This window comes from Xenopus tropicalis, chromosome 5 (assembly GCF_000004195.4).
Source record: "Xenopus tropicalis strain Nigerian chromosome 5, UCB_Xtro_10.0, whole genome shotgun sequence".
NCBI classification, from domain to species: Eukaryota; Metazoa; Chordata; class Amphibia; order Anura; family Pipidae; genus Xenopus; species Xenopus tropicalis.
In genome coordinates this window covers 81,646,337-81,672,568 of record NC_030681.2, presented here as the reverse complement: position 1 = coordinate 81,672,568, position 26,232 = coordinate 81,646,337, and the positions used below count along the sequence as shown (strand labels likewise).

The 26,232-nt window shown below is 34.3% G+C and overlaps 1 protein-coding gene across 3 annotated transcripts in view; it reads right to left on the bottom strand.

Moving 5' to 3' along the window:
• Window positions 1-2,217: 2,217 nt before the first annotated feature.
• Window positions 2,218-26,232, bottom strand: part of sim1 (SIM bHLH transcription factor 1) — a 44,460-nt gene continuing 20,445 nt past the window's right edge. For all 3 annotated transcript variants that reach the window (XM_004914545.4, XM_002932141.5, XM_004914546.4), the window contains 9 exons: window positions 22,716-22,805; window positions 22,212-22,320; window positions 22,032-22,117; window positions 21,175-21,374; window positions 20,653-20,759; window positions 19,727-19,874; window positions 10,360-10,522; window positions 4,219-4,624; window positions 2,218-3,076 (listed from right to left, as the gene is read on the bottom strand). In XM_004914545.4, the coding sequence (XP_004914602.1) occupies window positions 2,352-3,076; window positions 4,219-4,624; window positions 10,360-10,522; window positions 19,727-19,874; window positions 20,653-20,759; window positions 21,175-21,374; window positions 22,032-22,117; window positions 22,212-22,320; window positions 22,716-22,805 (2,034 nt within the window). In that variant the 3' untranslated portion in view covers window positions 2,218-2,351. The remainder of the gene's footprint in view (window positions 3,077-4,218; window positions 4,625-10,359; window positions 10,523-19,726; window positions 19,875-20,652; window positions 20,760-21,174; window positions 21,375-22,031; window positions 22,118-22,211; window positions 22,321-22,715; window positions 22,806-26,232) is intronic.

The following is a 26,232-nucleotide window of genomic DNA, read 5'->3' as shown; positions in this document are numbered from 1 at the left end:
AGGTATTTCTCTGAACTATACATAATTTTGTGGGAAAAAAGTAAAGGTCTAGTTTTCCTTGTTATCTGTCTCTTTTCATACCAATTAGATCACTTTTATATAACGTTTTAAAATTTGTTCTGTAACTTATAGATTTTTTTCTGGGAGGAGAGTAAGGAAGGTTTCAAGCTCATAAAGCTTAACACAGTAGATGTTTATGTAAATATATTATACAGCTAATTGTTGTGTACACTGCATATTGTGTATCAGACTTAGTGGCATAATTATAGAGCAAGCAGACCTAGGGTCACTGGGAGAGGCCCCGCTCTGTTTCCTATACAGCAGTAAAGAATTCCCTCCTCCCCAGTTGCTCTCCTAATTGCGAGTGAGGAGGGAAGACACAGGCTGGCGGAAGACACCAGCAGTGGGTAAGGAGTAGACTGACAGGGGAGGGCAGCGGGCCAGTGGGGGTCCTGGTGGGAAACTCTATTCGCTAGGCACCCTGGAGAATTTTTCGTGTGGGGGGGGATGCCGCACACACTACTTATGCCACAGGTCAGACTGTAGGATTACATCTTAAGAGGCCATAATTCAGTAGAAAAACAGGGCCATTAACTATAAGCTGTAGCCTAACCACAAAGAAATACTTACTGCAACCCCATAATTTAAGATGAGATGTGCTTCTTATTGCAGCTGTGTTAAGCATGTTTCCTTATCACCTTTTCTCTTTCTTAACAGCTAAAATTAAAAAGTGCAAAGGCAAAAATAAAACCTCAAGGAGTGATCAGAAAAGAATAATGTGTGCTGTAATGTATATTTTACTCAAAACTGTTTATTATAATGTGCTCTTTCATGTAACAAGTCTAGTGGGCTTATTTATCAATTTTCGAGTTTGTGAATTTGAGTTTGTTTTTCTAAATCAAATAAACTCACATATAAAATGGCTGCTTATTTGTTAATAAAAAACTCAAATATCTTGAACTTTTTAAAGTTTGGGAATATGGTTTGACTGCCTATGACAACTCCTATTGACTTCTATAGAAACTCGCAAGCTTTCACATGGTGAATTTTTACATTTGAGTTTTTAGGGATTTTGCACTTAATAAATACCAGAAATTCGAGTTTTTGAATCATAACTCAAATTCGAGTATATTTAAGCTCAAAAAAACTCAAACTTGACCATTGATAAATCACCCCCAAGATGTTCTGTATTACTTTAAAGGCATTTATTATATGAGGCCAGCTCACTTTTAAGTAGAATTATTAGACATGCATACCACTGCAAGGTAGGTAGTATTGGCTGTACAACGCACAATTATTACAGTTATTATTCTAAATAAATGCATGTTGTGAGGGCCTGTTCAAGCTTTTCCTGATTATTTTTAGCATTATTTAATACCTTTATATTTCATTTCTAGCATTATAGGTATGGGACCTGTTACCCAGAATGCTCTGTACCTAGGGTTTTCCTGTTAAGGGATCTTTCAGTAACTAGGAACTTCATATCTTAAGTCTACTAAAAAAGCATTTAAACATTAAATAAACCCAATAGGATTGTTTTGCCACCAATATGGATTCATTCAGCTTAGCTACCATCTGTTTTATTATTACAGAGAAAGGGGAAATTTTTAAAAATTACCAAATCAAGTGCAGACCTACTGTGCCACCTAAACTGTATAGCAATACAGTCCAATGATATATATATATATATATATATATATATATATAGTGCTACGTGCAACTTAGCCACACAATATATTCTCAAACTTAGTTCAAACATTGTTATGATGCAAATTTAGGAATATTGCCAACTCATCCAAATTTGGATCAAATAAAAAGGTTTTTTTTAAATAAATTTTGTAAATATTAAATTCAGTACAAACACTTAGTAGAATTTAAATATATGTTTAGCAATATAGGTAGGAGTTGTGGGAAAAATGTCAAGTGCACTTTTGTCATTTTATGTTTGATTTGTTAGGAAGAGTTAGGCCAAAACATAACCATATAAAAAAAACATTCCACATTTCTGCAAGTTTTGAGTGCATAGGTTATTTTTTTGCAAAAGTATTTGTTGCGCACATGCAATTCACAGTTACCAATAACATACTATTTGTAAAACACAGCAATTATTAGATCTTTGAATGAACTGCAAAGCTGGCTGGTGCAGATATATGACATATAAGGTTTTGTGATGATCCAGTCAATTCATTACCCCCTATTTAATTTTTTTCTAAATAAATAAGTCCAATTCCTAATTGCATTACCATTTCTATTGCATTATTATTCCTCAAATGCTGGAAAAAAATGGGAGATAAAACAAAAAATACACTTTTTCATTTAATACACACCCTGATACAGGTCAGAGAAAATCATCAACTCCCGTTACTAATAATTACTGATGTACCCTTGTGCACTTGAGCAGAATCCTGTTGCATCCTTAAATGAGAAGTCACATCAAAATGTGTTCCGTTACATCCCAATGAATAGTTCCTAATAGATTCACTGTCATAAAGATGTTCAAGAGCATACCCAGTAAAAGTGTAAGTATGTTTGTCAAAATATTGCCTGTGAGAACTGTAGTAATTTGGGGATGCAGAATGGTCCATTGCTGGTGATGGGGACAAATTTGCATGTAAATAATCTTTTGCTATGGTTACACTTGATTTTGAAACTCTGTCAGAATTTGGACTACTCATTCTTGACAAAGCATTTGGGCTGTTTTCATATTCGTGGTCACGAGGACTAAGGATTTTTCCATCCCGTTGCTGAACATGGTCACAAGGAGACGAGTTAGATAGAGGTGGACCACGGCACACAACTCCAGTTAACTGTGGCTGGTGAAAATTTGCAAAACAAACAGAGTTTCTTTTACCAGCTCCATTAATGGTAGTTAGCTGATCTGGACTAGGTTTGCGCAGCTGTATTCTGCTTTCTTCCTCTTTAATCATCTGCTGGGTAGCACGTATAAGAGTTTCAATTTTGCTTGGTTCATGATGACTATTTTGATATTGATCAGTGCGGTAACGATCCCCTGATTCACTTGCAGAGCCTGGATCAGGAGAACTGACAACACTATCTTCTTCCCAATGACTTCTTCCTACATAGTGGAAAAAAAATTAATCATGAATGAAACACAAAGCTCATATTACTGCTTCACATATATCATTAGACAAAAAGACATTTGAATTGTGGTCAAGTATATACATGTATGGGACCTGTTGTCCAGAAGGTCCAGGACCTGGGGTTTTCCGAATAAGGGGTCTTTCCAAAATTTGGATCACCATATCTTCATTCTACTAAAAAATTATTTAAACATTAACCCAATAGAATTGTTTTGCCTCCAATAAGCATTAATTATATCTTAGCTGGGATCAAGTACAAGTTACAGTTTCATTATTACAGATGTAATTATTTGATTCAGTGGGGTCTATGGGGGATGGCCTTCCCATAACTCGGAGCTTTATGGATAACAGATCCCATACCTGTTCTACAAACACAAGGTAGCTTACTAGCATTACTAGACAAAATAAAAATTTGGACCACATCTGCTACTCTAACTATTCAGAGCTTTCAGTTTTTCACACTGACTTAAAGCTTAGGCAAATATGAGGGCATTGCAACTGTAAGTGTAACAAAACAGCTGAGTGGTTTGTAACACATTTCTCTTTTTCCCCTGAAATACAGAAATAGGAAAAGATTTATAAACATTTGAATTAATCAATTTAAGTGTATAAATTCATTGAAAATTTGTCAGAAGTTGAAGTTGTTTTTTCATGTTTTAAGCTACCAAACTGCAAATGTTTAATTATAGGAAAACTATAACTCCAAACAATGTAGGTCTCTATAAAAATATATTGCATAAACAAGCTCATATGTAAAACCCTGCTTTTTCTAAATAAACCATTTTCATAAAAATAATAAAAGCTGCATTATTTCTGGTGAAGGCGCACAACACAGCCCATCACAAAATGGTGGATCAACGGAAAAGATGTAAAAGGGCAATATTTACTGATATATATGTGCCAGTTTGGTGAGATTCTCTAATAGGTCACTTAACACAATATAAAATATCTGTTGGTTAAATATTTATTTGGGGGTATAGTTTTCCTTTAATCAGAAGTTTCCATTTTTTGTGAATTCTTAAAACAACACAAACATTCTAAAGATCAAATTTTGATAACTGTGCGCCACACTATAACTTTAATTACATATAGATTTCCAGTTACTTTTTATTCTTACCATGTGCTCTGTGACCTGATGCAATGTGTGGCATGGTAGCCTCATATATGTCTTTTCCATCTGGAGAGGTCTTTGGAACAGGCAACACAGATCGAGAACCCCACCAGGTCTCTCTTCCAGTCTGAGGACTTCCAAGAAAGTATCTGCCAGCCTCACATCTGCCTCCTTCACACGACTGACTATGGTGGTGTCTATCATCACTTAACCTTGAATGGTCAATGGAAAATCCAAAGCAAAGGCCACTTCGGTCTGGATACTGTCTATATGCACAAGATACATCGTGTTGGTGGGAGCTTGGTCTTTCTATGGGATCAAGAAGTTGTGGTGAAGCTGTGTCAGTAAGAGGGCTACCGCCCCATTGACTTTCATGGTCTGATTCAGATCGTTCAGTATGGAATCCAGAATACTGCAAAATAATTTTTAAATAAAAACCGGGGTTTAATTAAGTTGAAATTGAAACATGCGTTAAAAGATAAATATCTAAGTTTATAGATAATAATGTACCCTTATTATAAAATATGGGGATACTAGAAGACACTTAGAAGTACCAAGACCACATATAAATGCACCAGGCTGCAGGCCAAGTACTGGTACTCTTAATAAGGGTCACGGAAATTCAAGGTTATTTCTAATATCTGCTGTATTTTTTGAGTTATGTGAAACAAACAACATCACTAAGCAACCATTATAGATAACCTCACTAAACTGAGTTATATTTTACAGGTGGTTGCTTGTGGGTCTTATAATGGAATAAATATAATTATGGAATATTGAAATAGAGCTAAAAGAGTCTATATACAATTTATGATTTTACATGACTAAAATAACATGGGTTTCTTGCATCCTAGAGAACAATAGCACATTTAAGCTTAAAATAAGTAAAAAAAAGATAAAACAAAGTGAAAAGCAATCAGAATCCTTTGATTTGCCAACTGCAGTGATAAATGGAGCAAACTACTAAAAATATATATAAACCATATATTAAGCTATAGTTTAAGTGCTCAGATTGTATTTCAGGCTCTTCATACAAGCAGAAAAATAATCATTACCAGAGCCAGTCAACATGAAAAATGCTTATATGACATGTAACATTCTGATTACTGACAGTCTCATTAGAATTCTGGTCAGTTTGAGAAACTATCATTGCTCATGGCAGCAATAATCCTCTGAATAAAAAACGATGAAGCAAACGATTTGTGGGAACAGGATTTGGTTCTTCTGCTTTGTCTGGATGTCTACAATTTACTAGACAGTGTTTTAAAAAGATGCACTGCTTAACATTATAACCTGGTTTGCAATAAAAGGAGGACTGTATCTAGTGCATTTTGTTTTGTTGCATTAGGTTTTCAATCACAAAGCTTTATTTTGAACACAAAGTATATGTTAATATGTTTTATCCTTAATTAGGATAACTGCACTTACATTTCCACTTACATTTTCACTGTGAAAAATGCCACAGATGTCTTATACTCAAGCCAGATGGCAGCCACTAAATCTCTTTTATCTTATGGTTTACTAACATAAACCTGAAAGTTAAAATATGTTTTTTTTGCATTAACTATAACATGGTTGCACAGATGGTGGATGTCCACTTCAAAGAGATTGAAAATATCTATAAAAATATATTGGCTGGAGATTAAATTACCTAAACATAAGTAGAATTGCACATAGGTTGATCCATTTGATGGGGGTGGAGTTTTAAAGTTTGAACTTTGTAGTTGTTAACACTAGCAGTCAGCTTAAAAGAAACTACCTTTGCCAAAATCTGGTTATTGCTGACTATGTCATAAACCAGCAGAAAAAGAAGTTCACAAAAAATAGCTACAAATAACAGTAAAGAAGGCTGTAGGTAAAGTTCACATGTGCAGTATAGTAACATACAAAATGTGACTAAAATGCATGTGACCAGTTCCAGACTGCCAAAGGGTAAACACTAGAAGATAGGGGTGCATACATACCCAATGCCTGTTTGTTTTTCAGAGAACAAAGGCACCAGCCAAGGGTCGAAGATTAGCAATTACATTCATTGGGTGGTTCCTAACAAATTGCTCCCCAGTGAATATCAATTGTCTTTTATTAAGCAATGCTATGTTTGCAGCAGTAACAATACAATGTTAATTATAATGTTAAAGCTATTTTTACAGAAGTTTACACAAATATATTACTGTTCCACTGCTTTTGCATTTTATAATGCAAAAATATACAATTCTAGGCAGCTGTTTCTTTGTCTTGATTATATATATATATATATATATATATATAAGGGTCTTGGTGCTGGCTGTTTTATTTTGATATTTATATGATATCCCGTGCACAGGGGCAGCTGCAGAGCAGCAGATTTTGGAGTGTGGTGCTGTCGTGTGGACTGTTTTATATATATATATATATATATATATATATAAAATAAGTATTATACATATTCAAATATAAACAGACACAAATGTGTTTTTATTGTATTAGCTACATATTTTTAAAGACTTTTAAGGGGCAGATTTAGCAACATTTTCATAAACTCATTTTCATGGTTTTAGATTTTTTTGAAACCATGAATGAACTCATGTCTAGTCATTAATTTAAAGATTTTTAATTTTTTGTTAGTGAATGTAGTTAGTAAATGGTGTAAAACCTTCCAGACATTTCTCATTTTGCTATATACTTTTATTTTGTTTTTCACCCACCCACCAAATGCATGAGCCATAAAAAGAGCTGAGTGATAAAAACCAATGAAAGATCTGGAAAACATATTTCAAAAAAGCAATTGACAGTGGTGTAAAAATCTTAGAGTTGACTAGAAGTTCAGCAGAACTGAGAAATGCTTAGTCAGATTATATTAAATGAGGGCAATGCTAATTTGAATAAGACTTTCTGAATAGAGGAGAAGTATAATTCAGGTTGGTGAAGATTCACAATGTTATTATTTGAAAGAAATAGCAAGAACTTATCACAGATAAGATGATCAGTAATTTGAGAGGTGATGTAGTGTAGGAAATGGAACGCTTGATAAGGAAATAGAACAGTTCATAAAGAAATGGAACAGAAAAACTGTAAATGAACAATACTGTTTTTTAAATCAGTTCAATAAACAATAAATCACAGTTTCAAACTCTGGATTTTTTGGAATGGCAGATATTTTAGGGAATTTAAGGGGAAGGCAATCAAGGGTGAAAAAATAAGGTGCAGTTATAAAAGTTTATGGGCTGTGGGTATTTTTTCTAAATGTATATTTACATTGTTTTGGTTTGAAGAAGAGAAAGCAGTGAAATAGAAATTTGGGTACAAAAACTGGTTAGGTTACTATTGATGAGCTGGCTGTACACAATACATCTACAGTTTAGTTAGTATGTAATTGAACAGTACAAAAATAAAAGATTCTGAAACAGTGTAAGGTCTGTTTAATAGAACCAATTTGGCTTGATCTTACAGCCACCTGACCTCTCTTTTAATATTATGGACTATATAATTCTAGTTTTCACTAAATGCAAACAATGAATTCCTTTGGTAACAGCCGGCCTTCATATGAAAAGAAGTATTTGCTGAACTAAAGGCAAACAGGGGGCAAATGCTCTTACAATGTAAATATAAAAGTGATGTATTAACGTTTTATGACAATTTCACTGAGAAATATTATAAAAAGGCATATCTAACATACAGAAAGTCTTAACAAGTCAACTCTTTTGGAATTTATATTCCATGAAATATATTACTAATACTCCTGTAGAGTGGAACATTTATCAAAGACTTCTGTAGAGATTCTAAAATATTATGAATAGCTTATTGGTATAAATCTTTCAACACAAATGTGACAACTGAAGAAAGAATTAACTTTGGAACCATGTGATATGTGTTAGTGGTCGATTTTTTTAATGAGTCCATTACAGAGGCTTAGAAAGACTCTCTCGGGGATAATGTCACCCAGTTTAAAAGCAAACTTTTTAAAAAGTCTAAAGGGATACTTATATAGTCCCTGTAATTTTTTTTTTAAAAACTTGTTGTATAGCTGCATTTCTGTTTATAAAAGTATGCATATTTTAATGTAGTACTAGAAAATACTTTAACTTTAGTGTGGCTTGTAGTTTTTTAGGCTATTTCTATAATATAATATAACTTTATAGTGTACTTTACACTGTATACTTTACATGGACACTGAAGCCCCTATAGATAGACAGACAGAAAGACAGACAAGAATATAATTTCACATTCTTCGCTAATTTCCATCAGAAGAGGAATATTAAAAAATAAATCGTGTTTCTTAATGCATCTTTCAGAATTGGTGGTTTTAACTGAAATTAATTTAATTATTATAGTTATATGGGCTAATGTAATATTAGAAGCAAAGTGTGCTATGCTTCTTATCACCTATAGCAATCAATCAGTAAGTAGCATTTTCTGGTCACCTGTTTAAAACCCAGCATCTTATTGGTTGTTATGGGTTACTGCTCCTAGGCAAAACTTTTTGCTTTTTTTACATATGGGGGATAGTGTTTTTTAGTTACTCAGATTCTGAATCCATTAGTCACATGGACACACATATGATTAAAAAAAACCATGAACATATTATATATATAAGACTTTTTAAGAATGAGAGTGAGTAATGTATATATATATATATATATATATATATATATATATATATATATATATATATATATATATATATATTTCTCTGTAGTAATAAAACAGTACCTTGTAATTTATCCCAACTAATATATAAAAAATCCTTATTGGATGCAAAACAATCCTGTTGGGTTTAATTAATGTTTTATTAATTTTTTAGTAGACTTAAGGGATGGAGATCCACTTGGTCCTGAGCATTCTGGATAACAGGTCCTATACCTGTATGTATATATATATCCTTTTTTGTGCTCTATATTTAATGGTCATTAGAAATTCAGTATTGTAGAAAATTGTAGAAAGTTCAGAGAGCTGCTTCATAAAAATGTACTGCATGCTCAGTGTGATAGGTCCTTTAAATGAAAGTAGAAAAAAAAAGTCTATATTTCAGATGTGCTTAGCTTAATCTTTCTATTGAACTGAAGGATGCACACTACATATTGGCACTCTGGTGTCATTTTAATTTTAAAACTTTAATTTTTAGAACCTTAATACAGAGTAATCAAAATACCAATTTGCCGAGATCAGAATGATACCTTCTTGCACATGAGAAATAACACTCCCAGCAAGTGACATTATGCCCTGCACTAGCTTTTCATTAAAATAATATGTTACCTCTTATCAGCCTCCTGCTACAAGTTGTTTGTGTAATTTGATAACTTGAAAATAGTACAAATGCATAAGCTTACATAAAATACATGGAATAATACAGAGATTTTCTTTTAGAAAGAATTATGTCAAACTGGAACACAAATGAAAAACAAAGCTCTTACTGTAGATGTAAAACAGATTAGCTATATATATAGCTGTATTTTCCTTGTTACAATTGTATACGGAACATATGCTGTAATAATTAAAGTATCTAAAGCAGCAATATTTTGGCACATTATGCTTGCAATGGCATAATTACGATTAAGTGACTACACAACTTTTGCCGCATTTGAACAAGGAGAAAATTCACACTTGTGAATTGTATAAAGAACTCTGAGAAAAGACAAACAAATTCATAACAGTAAAAGATGACAAGCGAAAACTCTGGAGTAACAGCTTAAACATTACCCTGATATGGGTATGTGACCAGTTATCCAGAGTGCTCAGGACCTTGGTTTTCCGTGGGTCTATCTCCTGGGATCTAATTTGGATCTCCATACATTAAACCTACTAAGAAATTATTTAAACATTAAATAAATCCAGTAGGATTGTTTTACTTCTAATAAGGTTTAATTCTATCTTAGTGAGGACAAAGTACAAGGTACTGTTCTTTTATTAAAGAGAAAAAGGGTATATGATTTAAAATGTTTAATTATTTTATTGAAATAGAGTCTATGGGAGATGACCTTTCCATAATTCAGAGCTTTCTGGCTAATAGGTTTCCGGATAACAGATCCCATACCTTTACCTTTTAGATTATACCGGTATAATATATATATATATATATATATATATCTCATGTATATGATATATTCTGTATACATACAAAATTCAAGCACATGTATGGCAAAAAAAACTCAAAAGACTTGCAATAGGTACCTGTGGGTAGGGTGATGTTCTGGATTTAGATTTTGTGTTGGAGAGTCGAGCTTTACTGCTTTTTCTGCTGTCATTTATGGTTGGATTTGAGCTTGTATAAGAAAATGGTGGCTTTGTTGTAACTTGATCCAAAGATAGCTGTAGTCCTTTGTATTCTGTATCCCTATTAAAGATGTCATTGAACAATTGAATTAGCTGTCTTTATAGATGAAAAATTATCACTTATGTTTAAATACAATATATAATCTCGAAACCTTAGGGAAGGGAGGATTTAATTTGTCTAAATTAGTATTTTTCCTTGAAATGAGTTATATAGCTTCTTAACAAAAACATTTTTCCAAATGTTGTTTTGTAAAGGAGATTTAAATAAGAAGTCCATCATCTGAAGGAGTGACCTTTTATCCAAAATTATTGAGAAACATGTTTTGAGATTATTAGTTGCTTTCTCACCAGTTTCAACCATCAGCCAACCAAATGGGTTCAACATAATAGTACCAGAACCTTATTTCAGATTTATGAATGTACAATAAATTCTATGATCCCTACCATGCCCATGTGCATGAGGCCTTTGAAATCAGTGGAATATCTTTCTCATTCATTTCATTATATCATTGCTGTAAAGAGATTAACACTCATTTATCACCTGGACCAATAATTATATTATTTGCATGGAATGCGATACCTGTATGCCTACCTCCTGGTGGATTCACAGAAGTTGTAATAAATTATTTGCTAAAATGTTATATTTTTAAAGATGTTAGATACGTTTGTTTTGTATATATAGCTAGCATGTCATATGTATATAGAACACTATGGACTTCTTTTGTAATAGAATAAATAAGTTGAAGATTGCTGTCTTTTGTTATTCAAAAAAGATTTTTGCTTATCATGGATTCCTTCAAACTGGGATTGCTTGAAGTCTTTGCTCATTAATTATTTTTTCTGAACACAAACGATGTAGAATACACATACTTGATTAAATCTCATCTGCAGCCAGTTATAATGTTTTGTGCAAACAGTCGATTCATGTCTCTGATATATTACATTTCTGAGACAGGTCCCTTAATTGCTTTCATTTATTTCTAATCTACTTAATGCCTTAGTACAGTAATGCTTGACTAAATATGCATTATGCTCTTTTATTTAAACTCCTAAAACAATCTTCTGATTTGCCAAATGCAAATAGTTCTTATCCACACACTGAGTCACTGTTTTATGAATAACAGTGCAGATGTCCGTAATTTCTTCAATTTTCATTTCAATCAGCATTTATAAATATGTCTACATCAGATTTTACATTCCATGGTGTTTTCTTTAGTAATTCTCTGTCAGTTTTAAATTAGAATGGCTAAGGGAAACCAAATTTCTTTCAAAAATTAAATCAACTAAGTACTTTGCTCAATGGACACCATTATTTCTCTACTAAAGAGTCCTCAATTGACAGCGATACATCTTTTATGACCTCTGGCAAGGCAACTATGTTTCTCTTTATGTAGAAAAAATTGCAAAATACAACATTATGAAGACAACTGTTCATGAGTATAAATTTAGATCTACAAAATAAGGCAATAAAGTTCTGTATTTTTTATATTAGGCTCTAATGCAGTATAAGAGGCCTACACTATTCATAATCAGTTGTTGGTAATGGTGTAGATAAGTTTCTTAAAACAATGATTCAATTGAAAATCATGCTGTCAACACTGAAAGTGCTCTATCAGGTAAAGGGAACAGTGATCACAAACCAAAAGGGAAGGCTACACAGACACTTAACTATTACTTAAAGCAAGCTGCAGAAGGGAGTGCTGAATAAAACTAAGCTGTGGGTCATTATTTTTATGAGTTTTTTGAGATAGCTGCAGAAATGCGTCTGCATTTTATAAATACCAGGAAATTTAAAAAATTGCCTTTCCCTTCTTTCTCTCTAAAGAGCATTATACAAAAGTGCTACTTATGTACGCAGCGCTGAACAATAGAATACATTAATACAAACAGAGGGTTATCAAGATAATAGATAAATACAAAGTATTACAATAAACACAAATAAATAGTTGCAATAAGACACAAGAGGATGGAGGTCCCTGCCCCATAGAGCTTACAATCTATATGGGAGGGTAACTTACAGACACAAGTAGGCAAATATAAGTGCTGTAGGTCACAGTGGGTGACACTACAATATAAGTGCTAGTTTCCAGATCAGGTGCAGTGCGAGTGCTCCTAAAGGTAGTCTGTTAAGTTCTTTCAGTAAACTGTTTTCTGACTAATGATGAATCAAGCCCTGTGCAGATTTTTGTTGTGAATTTTTGTTTTGTGGTGTTACAATGCCAGTTGATGGACTTAAGTTGAACATAAGTGTATACAACTTCTTCAAAAACAAATTAAAGAAAACTTTTTTTTTTTCTTGTGAAGACAACTTTAAATGGCATAAGTTATTTTCCTAAAGATTTAAGCACCCTGTGTCGGTTTCCTAGAAATACGATAATTCAGTTCTTTCCTAATTTGCCCTAATTAAAATCTATTTTTACAGGATCATGTGTAATTGCTTATGATGCACAAGAAAAAGCATGCTATAATCAACTTAAATTAGCATTTTTTTCAAGTAATCTTTCAACAAATCAATTAAGATAATTACTTCACCGATCTGTTTATTCTGATGAACAAAATCATTGATCTTGCTACTGCTGCTTACTAATCTATTTAACTCCCTCCAGGCCTATTAAGCAATGTACTTGTCATTTATTCACAGCAGTAGGTAAATGTGGTTTTTAAGAAAACCTAAATGTCTTTATTTTTTTCAGATTTGGCAGATACTGTAAAACTTTTTATAATATAAATATATATATATATATATATATATATATGACACATAATAGTCCATAGGATGCACACCATTTGCAGCAAAAAAACATGGGTGATAGTACCAAAGAAATGCACAGGAACAAGGCAGCACTCCTAGGATTTAAAGAATTGTGAGCCAAAAAAAATGTCTTTGAATACTAGGAGTGCTGCCCTTGTTCCAGTATATATATATATATATATATATATATATATATATATATATATATATATAGCAACAAAAAAGGAAATGTTTTACTTGCACTGTGTAGGCTAAGGCCCCTGTGGATGCAATGTCTGCAGATTATGAATCTGGCAATAGACTATCACAAGAAATATCAGCTCAGATGCAGTATGGTGAGCTGTGTAAAAATGTGCAGGAACCGGTAACTTCACCACCTCCTTCCTAATAGTGGATTTGTGTTGACTAATCATATCACGTACTGGTTGAATTGCATCCCCCACATATGCAAGTCTGCACAGACACTTAAGCAAATAGACCACATATTCTGAGTCAGATGTATAATAACCCTTTATTTCAAACCTGCGTCTGGAATAGGGATGGACGGGTTGCATCTACCACAAGGGTACATTCCATTCTTCAAAGGTACAAGTAACCTCTGAAGACCATATAGAGCATTATGGCATTTGTAGTCTCTTCTTGCATGATTTATGTTTAAATAAGGCAAGCATCAGAAATTTCATCTGCAATAATTTTTTAACGAATCCCCAAGAAACTGTAGACCCCAAATGTTTTTAAGTAATCTTTCTAACAAAAACAGATTACTTTAGTTCAATTGCTATAATGATATAGCTCAAATCTTCTATGTTTAGAAAAAACACATAAAAACACATATCCCAAACTTTCATTGACAACCCTCTTACAGCACATTCTTACAGGAATGTGCTGGTAAGACTCGTTTGTAGTTTTTAAACATACTAAAGTTGAAACCTATTTAACTTTAAATCATCTAAGAGTTAATAAAAAAATATCACTATATATTTAACATACCATTTCTTGTGCTCAACTGGAGCTTATAATGCATTTAAATGGAGATTTACAAAGGAAAACTATAAAAGACAAATATCTTTCCTTGATTAATCTAGTGATTTTTTTTCCTTCCGCTTTTTCTTGTTTTTACAGCTGGGAGAATTTGACAGATGGCCCCATAGAGAGTATTTTATCAGTCTCTCATTGCATTAGAGTGTCAGTATATAGAAACTAAGGCAGATATCAGAATCCCCTGCTTTGAACAGCCTTAACATAACCAAAGGATTAAGGATTTACAGAAAAACTCAATGTGTTTGTGTGTGCATGTGTGAGGTCACTTGCTTGAATGCACTATGATTTTTGCATGTGTTGCTGGTGTGATTTATTTCATCAGTGGGAATTGGGGAATGTGCATTTTAACAGTCTATAAAGAGCACTGTAATATACCAAGATTCAGCTGTGCTTCTTACACCCTAAGGCACAAGGGGCATGTCTTCCTAACCAGGAATTCCATTGCCACCTCCAACACTGGAACTGGTGATTTTTAACCCAAAAACAAACAATAGAATATTGGTATGAGCTGAAATGTGCCAGTATCTGCACTGCACATTTCCCAATCAAGACAATAAAATGTGAAATATGACGGGGGAATATGGAATATGTGTCATAAGCCTTAAAACACAGAGTACAAATTATGGGTGAATTTAGCATTTAGGTTGATCCACCATGTAGTTCACCCTTTAATATGGATAAACTAATCAATACCGAATCAATGTTTACTACTGGATTTCTGACACTGTCTTTAAGACCACAGTACATAGGGCCTATGTGTTTACAACCCTATAGAATGCATACACTTGTTTCCAAGCAGCAAGCTCTCATATGTCCCTGCTAGCTTAAGAAGCAGCTCCACTCTCCTGGGTTTTCCTAGGAAAGCAAATATGTATTGTTTTGTTTAAATCATTCAAGTGGCTTATAGCATTTTCTCACTTCTCTTACTGGATACCCAGAGGGTTTTCCTTAGAGTAGTATTTTATGAAAGCGAGGAGATACATTCTGCATATTATTTTCTGTAGAACTATATTACAGTTGCTTTCATTGTCCTTCCATAGGAGCTAGAGGCAGAACATCTCAGGGGACTGATGTATATGGAACATACTGAATGTATGTTTACTTTCCAATTGAACACTGACTACTAAAATGTAGGGCCCACACAGATCTCGAAGGAAATCCTTAAACACAAATTATTTTAAGCAGATAAATAGGTCAAGGTTAACTGGCTTGTCTGATAGAAAATGGTATGTTACCTATTGCCAAACTGCTTGCATAAGCACGTGTTTATTCTCCGATATAAAATAATATTAATAACTAGAGGCATATTAATCCATTTTTGTGTTTGCAGAAAAAAACAATATTGCAGGAAAAAGAGACAAAACTTTTCCCTCAAGCACTAGCATATTTAGTATAGTGTATTTGGACAAAACAGTCACAGTGTAAAGTAGCACACAAAAAAATAAAAAATACGTTGTTCCATTCATTTTCAGTTGGACTAAAATCCCTGTCATTCTAATAAACTGGGAAAAAATAAATAAAATAAAAGTTGTTTGAAATATTTAGAGACAATTGCCATTAATTTCTATAGAAACTCACCAGAGCTTTTTATGTGAATTTTAATGTTCTTTTCTTAATAAATTATAACTTTTCATGTTTTCAAAAAATATTCTTGAGTTCAGTATTTCTGTTTTTCACTGCATTTGCTGACGATGAAGACCAATTAAAAAATTGCTTAGAATATGTTTATATAGGACACCAAAAGGTAATGTGAAACTCCCCTAACATTTACTTCAAACATGAAGCATGTGGATTTTATATGCAGCTGCAACTGTATGAAAGTTCAACATTAATGCACTTTCATAGACAGCAGCTCATCTGTAAGCTAGGGTCTTTTTTGCAGGGACAAATATAATGTCGTGGATATCACCATTATAGTTCAAAGAAATAACAAATGCACAAACAGTGTAACAGTTCAATTCAGGAACATGCAACAAAAAGGAGACCCAAGCATTATGTGAAGGTCTGTTAAAGGAGTACATGAAGTAGCTGATGGAGGACTTAAATTGAAAGAAATCTGTAATGAGATTTTGAGTAATTTTTTAACTGCTGTCCTGAATGTTCCTAGATGTACAGCAGGGTGGCTGATACAACAATATTTTCATATATCTGTATTCCAAGAGCTCTAGACAAATATAGAACCAGAAAGGGGAGCTTGATCCTAAAGTCTATAAAATCTCTGATCTGTGATGTAAAAGGTAACCTTGTACCAAAAGAGATACAGAGTGCTAAGACCCATTTCAAGTATTGGCTCTTCATCACTTGACATAAGTGGGTAATGACTGGAAATGTCATAAATTGGCAGGTCAGGTTTTGTTGAACTTTTTTACAAGTGTTAGGATTACATGGGATATTTGATGCAGGACAGATGCAGACAAATAACCATGTCATGACGTGCAGAAAGGGGAAAGGAGTTGTATGTATGTATGTATGTATGTATATTTTTATTTATAAAGCGCTACTTATGTACACAGCGCTGTACAGTAGAAAACATTAATACAAACAGGGGATTAATAAGATAATAGATAAATACAAAGTATAACAATAAATACAAATAAATACAAGATACAGTAACAGTTGCAATGTTCCCCTTTAAATTAATTTTACTATGTTGTACAGAGTGATTTTTTAAATGATGGTCCAAATAACCCTAATAAACAGTCAGTGGTTTGACTGAGAAACTGAAATATGAACAGGAGTGGGCTGAATAGAAATATACGTAATAAAAAGTAAAAATAACAATGAAATTGTAGCCTCAAAGAGCAACGGTTTTTGGCTGCTCAGGGGTCAGAGATTCCCTTTTAAAAGCTGGAAAAAGTCAGAAGAGGACAGCAAATACTTAAAAAACACTAAAAAATTTAAAAGTTGCTAAGAACTGGCCATTTCATAAGATACTAGAAGTTAACTTAAAGGTGAACTACCTAGCTAAAACTTCATTAGTAGCTCAACGTTTCCATTACACTGTAAAATATTTCTATACAAAAGGCCAAAATACCCTTACTATGATATAGACTCACCTTCTGCAGTGCATGTCGTCATGGTTTTTCCATGGAATGATTTTAAAAAAAATTGTTTTTAATACTCAAATCCTGCAGTCAGTTGCCCAGTTTTATATTTAATTTGGATTCACACATATCTTTTTATGTTCTGCTACACTCCACTCTACTCATTCTCCATTCTTTGTATTCCCTATCTCTCCCATATCTTTTCAATTCAGTCCTCATCTATTTCTATCATCTATTTCTATCATCTATTTCTATCATCTATTTCTACAAAGAACTGAGCCCACTAACCAAAAGTATCTTAAAAAACATATTAAACTTAATGACCATTCCACAATACTAAATCGAAACAAAATTAAGAATTATATATATAACACATTTCAAGTGATACACGAAAGGCTTATTCAAACAAGAAGAATCTCAAAAAATATAATATTAATTTAAAGTCCCAATAAAAGAACCAATTAAAGACCCACTCACCAAGGCTTTACCAACAGTTGCTAAAACAAATATAAACTAAAGTTGAGAAAATTAGATGAACAACAGGTGACTGGATTGCTACCTTTATCTGAAGAGTAAAGAATATGACCTCTAGAAGTCTATTCCTAAAAATGATAATGTCTCTTAGTGCATGTGGCAAGTTATTTTATTTTTTTTTCATGAGAATATTGCACATTTCTGTATTGATTTACTATTCATAATACTACTTTTAAAATGTTTCTTTTGCTAAAAATCTGACAACAAAATATTATTATACTGTGGTGTGTATACTAACTTGTTTAATATCAATTAGTTTTTCACACAATTATATGTTTTTTTTGCCTTTCCTATAATATGTATACACATTAAGGGGCACATTTACTAACCCACGAATCCGAACCGAATTGGAAAAATTCAGATTGGAAAACGAAGATTTTGCGACTTTTTCGTCTTTTTTGCGATTTTTTCGGCGCCTTTACGACTTTTTGGAAATTGTCGCGACTTTTTCGTTACCAATACGATTTGCGCGAAAAAACGCGAGTTTTTCGTAGCCATTACGATGCGCTTGTATCTTGTCGTGACTTTTTCGTATTGAGCGCTCGTAAGCGGCGGGCGAAACTTTCAGACTTAGCATGATTTTGGAAGCCTCCCATAGGACTCAATGGCACCCTGCAGCTCCAACCTGGCCCAAGAAAAGTCACCATACTGAAGCTTGAATGAATCCGAATCTTTCGTACTCTGCACGAAGGCTACGAAAAAGTCGCGACTTTTCGCGCAAGTTTTAACGCTACGAAAAAATCGCCACATTTTGCGCAACATTCGGAATGGCAACGGAAAAGTCGCAACAATTTTCCGAAAAATCGCAAAATACCGATCATTACGAAAAAAACGCAATCGGACGCAGTCGGCCAGTTCGTGGGTAAGTAAATGTGCCCCTTAGTGTTAATGAGGTTGCTCATTAGCTGCAACTTTACTGCAAGTATTTCAAAACTACAAAGTTTCAAAGCAAGAACTGCTCATGCTGAAGGAAAATGACTTTTAATGCTTTCATTACTGCAGTTTCCTACTGTGATTACTTTCTGACCAGAAATAAGTAGTACAAATCGCACAATATCCTTTATTTAAGAGCTAATAGGATGTTGTGTTTTGGGCAAGGTTAAATTAGCAAACCCGAATATTTCAGATATATCTGCAGTCTTCTCCCATGCTGCATGGTTTGAACAGAGGTGACATTTAACGTTCAAAAACAAATGAGTTTATTCAAGTGGGATTTGATAAATACTAGCTTAGGCTGGTTAACCAGCTCTAAAAAAATGCAAAAGGACATCAGTCTGCAGTGATGCAGCTTTTGCTGAACTACAGCTCCCAGGATCCCCAAATAATCTCTGGGAGTACCTGAGGTGAGTAAAAAAGTTTTAATGCTGAATGCTGCTTAAATGTCTTTGGAAAAAGTGTTCAGAAATGCAATTATGATGACACAAGCTACTTGCAAAAGTCCATGTTGTGTAGGTGCACTCAGCACAGAATGGATGGGGTTTCTTTCTTTTACAGTGTGGTCTCACTACAGTATACAGATTCCCATGGCAAATAATCTCTATCCGACTTATGCTATGCAGTTATGAGCCAGATTTCTGTCAAATGTGTGCACATCAATGACTTCTAACCACAGTTTTATAATAAATAAGTAAAAGATTAAAAAGGGGATTTATTGGCCAATCTGGTTGAAATTAAGCCAGCTGAACATTGATACCGAGAAGAAAACCAGATGTCCTGTTTGATAAGTGCTGGTATAAAAACCTCCCTACTTTAATGCGTGAACCATCAAGAACAGGATATAAATTTACTTGTTTTCCTTAGTACAGTGACAGACTGGAATCAGGTCCAGTTAACTGCCTGAGGAGGACAGAATTCTAGACATTCATGATAGTTTTCTTGTTCAGAGGTTACTTACGTTAGAACATAATTCACACTGACAATACAGTGGGGTCTGGAGGACCTGCTGTTGTGTACAATGGTGGCATAACTCTGTACCCACACCCAGCCACCATGCTTAGCCAGGAACCTGTAGTACTTGGTGGTGACCTGTCCTTTTACAAGCACTGCCAAGAAAGCACAGAAAAGTACATCAGAATGCTAGTAGGTACATCTACCTTGTCCTCTTGCTACCTAATTATCAGAAATGTTGAAATCATGATACAATATAAATATTGTGCAAAACAGGTAGTCTGGTTTACTGAAGATGATTAGAATTGTAGTATTGAAGAAAAAATAGATTGCATTTTTAGAGCTGCCATATGGAAAGTACAAATATTGTACTTAATCCTCATAACTGAACATTAATTTTTAAGCTAATAGGAATGTCTTTAGAGGCATAAAGAAGTCTAATTTTAAAAGAATTAAAAGAATTGTGTGGTCTGTTAGAATAGCTTTATAGCAAAGTCTATAATGGTAATTTATAACCACAGACCAAGTTCTTTACTCACAATGCAGCATTTTTTCACCCAAATCCAGTGTCTTTGTGGGCAAGTGCTCAGTTGCACTTGTGTATAGGATCTTTGCCCCAACGGCCATCTTAAGCTATACCATTATGAGTGCTAAATTGCACATGTATCTCAGTTTCTGCACCAGGGCCTGTGGTCCTCTAGTTATGCTACTGGGTACAGTTTATTTGTAAATCAGTCCCTCATTCTTTTTCTGGCTATTCAGTTAGTAAATAAAGTACAATATGGTACATCCCACTGAATATAAAATTCACAGACAGGTCGCTTGTTAAAATAAATGTCGATACAGATGCTTTTATCCATACCAACGTACTATGCACAGAAACGGCCACTGCTGAAAATTGAATACAGAATTGTCTAAACCTAAGTTGCTTACATAAGTGATGTGCACAGCGAAGATGAAATGTGTCACAGCCATGGACATGATGATATAAAGTCTTTTCAATCAGATCTTGAGGCTCATATCCAGTTAGTTCAGCTACCCTACAAAAAAGTAACATTCAGTAGTAAATAGTTGTTAACACAAAGCATTCTCAGATCCCCCTGCTTTATCATATTAAGACTTTGTACACTGAAAAGTAGAAAAGTATCCATTTAGGCTGGTTGGATTGCTTAACAGAACCAACATTTATTTTTAGCACCCTTTGAACCTTGGTATTTGTGCATTAGACAGGGACCCCAATGGAGTATCTAAATCCAAGGTCAAAAAATGCCTACTGGGTCGGCTGTCTCTATTAGTATGTCCCTAATAACAAGTAAGCGATTTTCCAGAATAGTAAAGCTGGCATTTAACTAGACTTAATGCACTGTATAGGCTGCACCATAGACTCTGGTTCTAACCTCTGACAAAGAAAAGTAATCGCAAGACACAACACTTTTTTGTTTTTTTCCAACTTACCTGGAATCTAAAAATATGAGCTTCATATCTAAGCTGGCTCTGAACATGAACATATTGCTGTGAAGTTTAATCTCTGTGACTGCACTGGGAGGGAGGGAATGGCCAACAGCCACCAGGCCCACATTTTGATAGCAACCATCAAATGGCGACATGTCGAGACTGTACTGGCGAATCTTCAGGTACCCACTGCAATGTATCACCTGCAAAATACCAAAGAGATACAATAGGTTTTATCTTCACCTCTGCTTTCTGCATAATGCTAACCATGAGATCAATTAGACAGTTAGACACCAGAATTAGGAGGTAGCTAAATTCTCCAGTCTGCTGCCTCCAGTAAACTACTGCCCTATGCAGCTTCACAAACAGACCAACATACAGCCTTTAACTAAACTGCTGTATCACACATGTGCAATGCTTGGGACTGCTAAGTATTTCAAATACATATATACAAGTATCCTGCCTCTGGGACAGCTCACTGTAGATACCACATGGTCACAGATGTGTGCACAATTTTACTCTATAACTTAATTTAATTAGTTGTATATTCTATGTGTATTCTATTTGTATATACATAAGTGTAATTTATATCAACAGTGGCTTTTTGGTTGTGAAAGTTGCCTTGCAACTATCTAAGGAGTCTGCATGCCTCTTTACCTTGTCTTTGTGGGCTTCCGAACACACTCCAAAAAGGCAAGCTAATTTTCTTCTAAAGAAATTGACCTTAGTGTGTGTGTGAATGTGACAGGCAACCTGAATTGTAAGCTCCACTGCGGAAGGACTAATAATAAGGATAATAATAATATCATATCTTATTTAAAAAGTACATTTCTCCATTTCTTCTTTGAACCAAGACCCACCTTATACCCCCCACACGTCAACCCCGCATTCCTCTTTGCCAAAACACATTTCATCCGTAGGAAGAAGGAGCGTTCGATCTCATATTCTGCAAGAAAAGTGTCAGTTACCTTCAGTACATTACAAACCTTACCAACTTTACAACATCACACTGCTCTGAGAAGTAATATACCTGCCCTTACCCTGTACAAAGTGTGAGTGGTAGGGTTGGTGAGCTGTCAGAACTGCTGTCATCTCATCATGATCAGCAGGGTGGATATATTCATAAATGCTGTTCCCAGTCAGCTCTACCTAGAATAAAACAAAATGGAATGGAAAGGCTTTTTTTTTTAGCATATTTTCTGCATGACATATAATTGAACCAAATTATTTATGTACAAGAAAAGAAGCACAAATGATATATCAGTGTTAATATCACATACTCTGACATCTATATAAACATGTAACCTGAGTAATTGCACAGCAAACTAAACAAATACACAGGCTAGTGCTTTCAGTGTATCCTACTTGTTCTCTGGGAATGTTGACACTGAGGTATCAAAGGATAAGAAAGCAAGATAAAGCACAGCACAGGATGAATGTCATCAGCTGATCCACCTGTTTATCTGCCCGGTAGTAATGTATTTCCTTAGTCACACCTGCTAGTGCGAGTTATTGTCTATGCACTAATAACCTCTTTCGCATACCTGTGATAAGCCCAGATGGACAGAAGCTGTTTCTGAGATGTACATGATTTTCCCATCGGGGGCCACCACAAAGATGAATCCATCTAGGGTCTAAGTAAGAAGAAGGAAGAACAGGTTGCAGTGAGAAATAATCTGCTATTGGGTTTATTTATCTGTATTCCCACAGTGAGGCCATTTAAATAAGATTTACATTGTGAATGCGCTTAGGTGGCCACATATCCATTTTCTACTACTTTGTACTTCTAGTTTTCCAATCAAACATGACAGAGGCAGGAAGAGCTGCATGGGGTTTGTATTTAATCTCTTATTGTTTTATATATTGCAGCTTAGCACTTGCTGCACTGGGATGGTCCGTGTCTGCCCCAGCAGGGACAGGGCCTCTACATTTCAGCAATGCACAATTCTACATTACACAAATTTTATGGTTTCTTACCAAGGTGATGTTTGATAAATAGCTCATATAACTAACAACAGGAGATTTGATACAGATTTGCCTAAAAACAAAACCAAAACAACTACTGGATATTACATTACAATATTGATATATTGGTAAGGAAGTGAGGAAAGAAAGTAAATATTTTATTTATGTCTTTACCTAAACAAACATACAGTAGATATAGATAGATAGATAGATGATAGATAGATAGATAGATCGATAGATAGATAGATAGATAGATAGATAGATAGATAGATAGATGTAGATAAAACACATATTCAACTGTTACAAATCTTGGGTATATTATTAGCACATATTTATAAACATATTTTGCAGAAATGTACAATTGAATAGATCATAGTTAAACACATGCACAAATTTATATAGACATGAAAATTCATCAAATTACTATAAATTACGATATATACTATACTATAAATTGTAACTTAAATGTGTCAGTATAACACATATACCTAATAATTTGCCAACATCAGAAAACATTATAAATACCCTTATCTGTCTGTGTCACCTTTAATAGCTAACAATACTGCTTAAGCCAAGACAATACACCACAAAATTAGATTTGTAGCTTTCCATACACCAGTGGGGAAAGACTAAAACCTGGTAGAAGAGTATGTTTAGTCAGGCAGTCTCATTAGACAGTTGTTTTTTGCTGCCTTCAAGTGATTGAAGGACTACAAAGAGAACAGGATCTTGGGATGGCAACCCACATTTTAAAGCAATATAAAGATCAACTCGTGGCACCTTCTCAAGTTCTGGCTGCTGCCATGTGAGTAATGCCCTTATACTATATTATACTACATTACATAAGCTGTATTATTTCAGCAATAGCCTAAAAGACTATTAACTAGGCTCAGCATTGTGAGTGAGGCAAACGGAAAAGAAGAATCAGGAAGGGTGTTTATTGCTCAATGATTGTGTATTAATATTTTTTACCACATAGCATCTGACATTTAGAGTGAGGCACAATTAGCAGAGAAAATTGTCTGCCTCTTTTAGCTGCCAACCTTCTTGGAAATGTGTCACACTTCATCTCAGCAACTGTAGTTTTCTTACTTGCAACAACTACAGATCCGTGATAAAAGAGAATCTATTATGTACTAAAAAGTAACAATTAGTGGGAGAGACCCCGATCCACCTAACAATATAAATAGCAATACAGCATAAGGTTAGAGAAAAACGATAACCCCATAGATCTGTAGACTCACCAGTAGAAACATTGGGTTTGAAGGCCAAGCCCCAAACTTACAGCCATAGTGAGTGGATTACACCATATATACAAAAATGAGCAGGCACTCAATGACTCCACCATTGACAGGCTCAATTATGATGATAAACCTATCGTTATTAAAGTTTACATGTCCATAAAAAAAACATTTTGTGCTACAGGGCATTTAATCATAGCCATGATTAAGTAACCTGTATCATGAAAAAGGAGTAAGGCTTTTTTATGGACATGTAAACAATACAATGTACTCTTTTTTTAAAAACAATGCTTACAAGCTAAACTCCATTGCTGTACTGAAAGGAATTGCTATATCTATTTATCCTCTATCTATCAAGCTTTACCCATAAGTAAAAAACATAATGTATACAATAACTACATGCAGATTCTAAACGTATTATTATTAATATATATTTCATGAGATATTATTGATAAGGTAAAGAAAAATGAATAACAATCAACATGTGCTTAAACACACCAAGGTGTATGCCCAAACCAAATAATGATTAACCTTTTAGTATACAGTATCTAGTAGAATTAAGTCTAAAACAACTGGACTTTTCTGAGTTTTTTCTTCAAAACGTTTCACCACTCATCCGAGTGGCTTCTTCAGTTCAAATGACTGGTAGGGAATTCCCTGGTATTTAAACTCTTGATGGTAGTACAGTCACAGACATCCAATCACAATAGTTCCATTGAACTTGTTCAGTTAGGTGTTAGCTGAAACTGACAGGTGTAAGAAGGTATGATCCAATCACAATGGTACCAAGATTCTCATTGATGAAGGTGTTAATTCTTCAAAGTACATGACTGGAAGTGTGAACTGTTGTGAAACTGCCGGGGTAGCATACAGGTCCCATTAAAGAGCCCACATTTTATTTCAATAAAAACACCTGGCTAATCTACTGAAATGCTAGCTAAACCTGAAAGCAGACATAAAACCATAAAAATTGTACATTTTTGTTTCTCTGTGTTGGGTGGGGTGGGGTTTGGTGTAATTGAGGAGTGGCCAGGGCAGATTAGGGGTGTGACCATGCCTGCAAGGTTATTTGGAGCCCACCACTACAGGAGCCTAAGTGAGCATTGGGAGATGGCCCAGCTAACCCCCTGCTGGTGACACAATTAAGATACGTTTGCTTGGTGAGGGATGATCCAATTGTTTGGACACCTGGGAGAGCATTGCATCAATGAACTGATGCAATCCTTGCCCCATTGGAATTTATATCCAGATATCTATCAGGGTAGATGAGAGGGAGGGCCCACACATGAGCAGATAAGGTGCTGAATTGTGCATGGCATGTTTTAGTAGTAATGTGCCCTGATACTAGCTTTTAATGATGTCCCTCTTTTATAAAACAACACATAATGAGCATATTCCAGACATCTAAACAAACATTTTAAAGCCTATTTAGTGGTTCCACCTGCCACTATAAAAGCATGGGTCCCATTTAGTTGAATGGTTGTAGTTCTCCATAAAAGCACAGCACCAGCCAAAATGCTGCCTTAGACAGTAGATGAAGGGTTTTCTGATCAGTGAGTGTGATGCTCATTGAGCAGTTCTAGACAAACCACTTTTACCTTAGAGGACTATAAATTGTGACACTAGCTGTTCATCAAATACCCAGTAGGAAAGCATAAGCCAAAATAGTTTTCTATAGAAATAAAATCAAATAAATGTCTGTCTTCCCAGGAATGCTGCTTTAAACAATATATTTTATATATATTGATATTATTGATATATGATGTACCAAAAGTATAGTTGATTTAATATTTACCTAAATATTCTTATTTGTGTGTGAGAAAATTAAAGCACTTGTATGCAATTCACTGGAAAC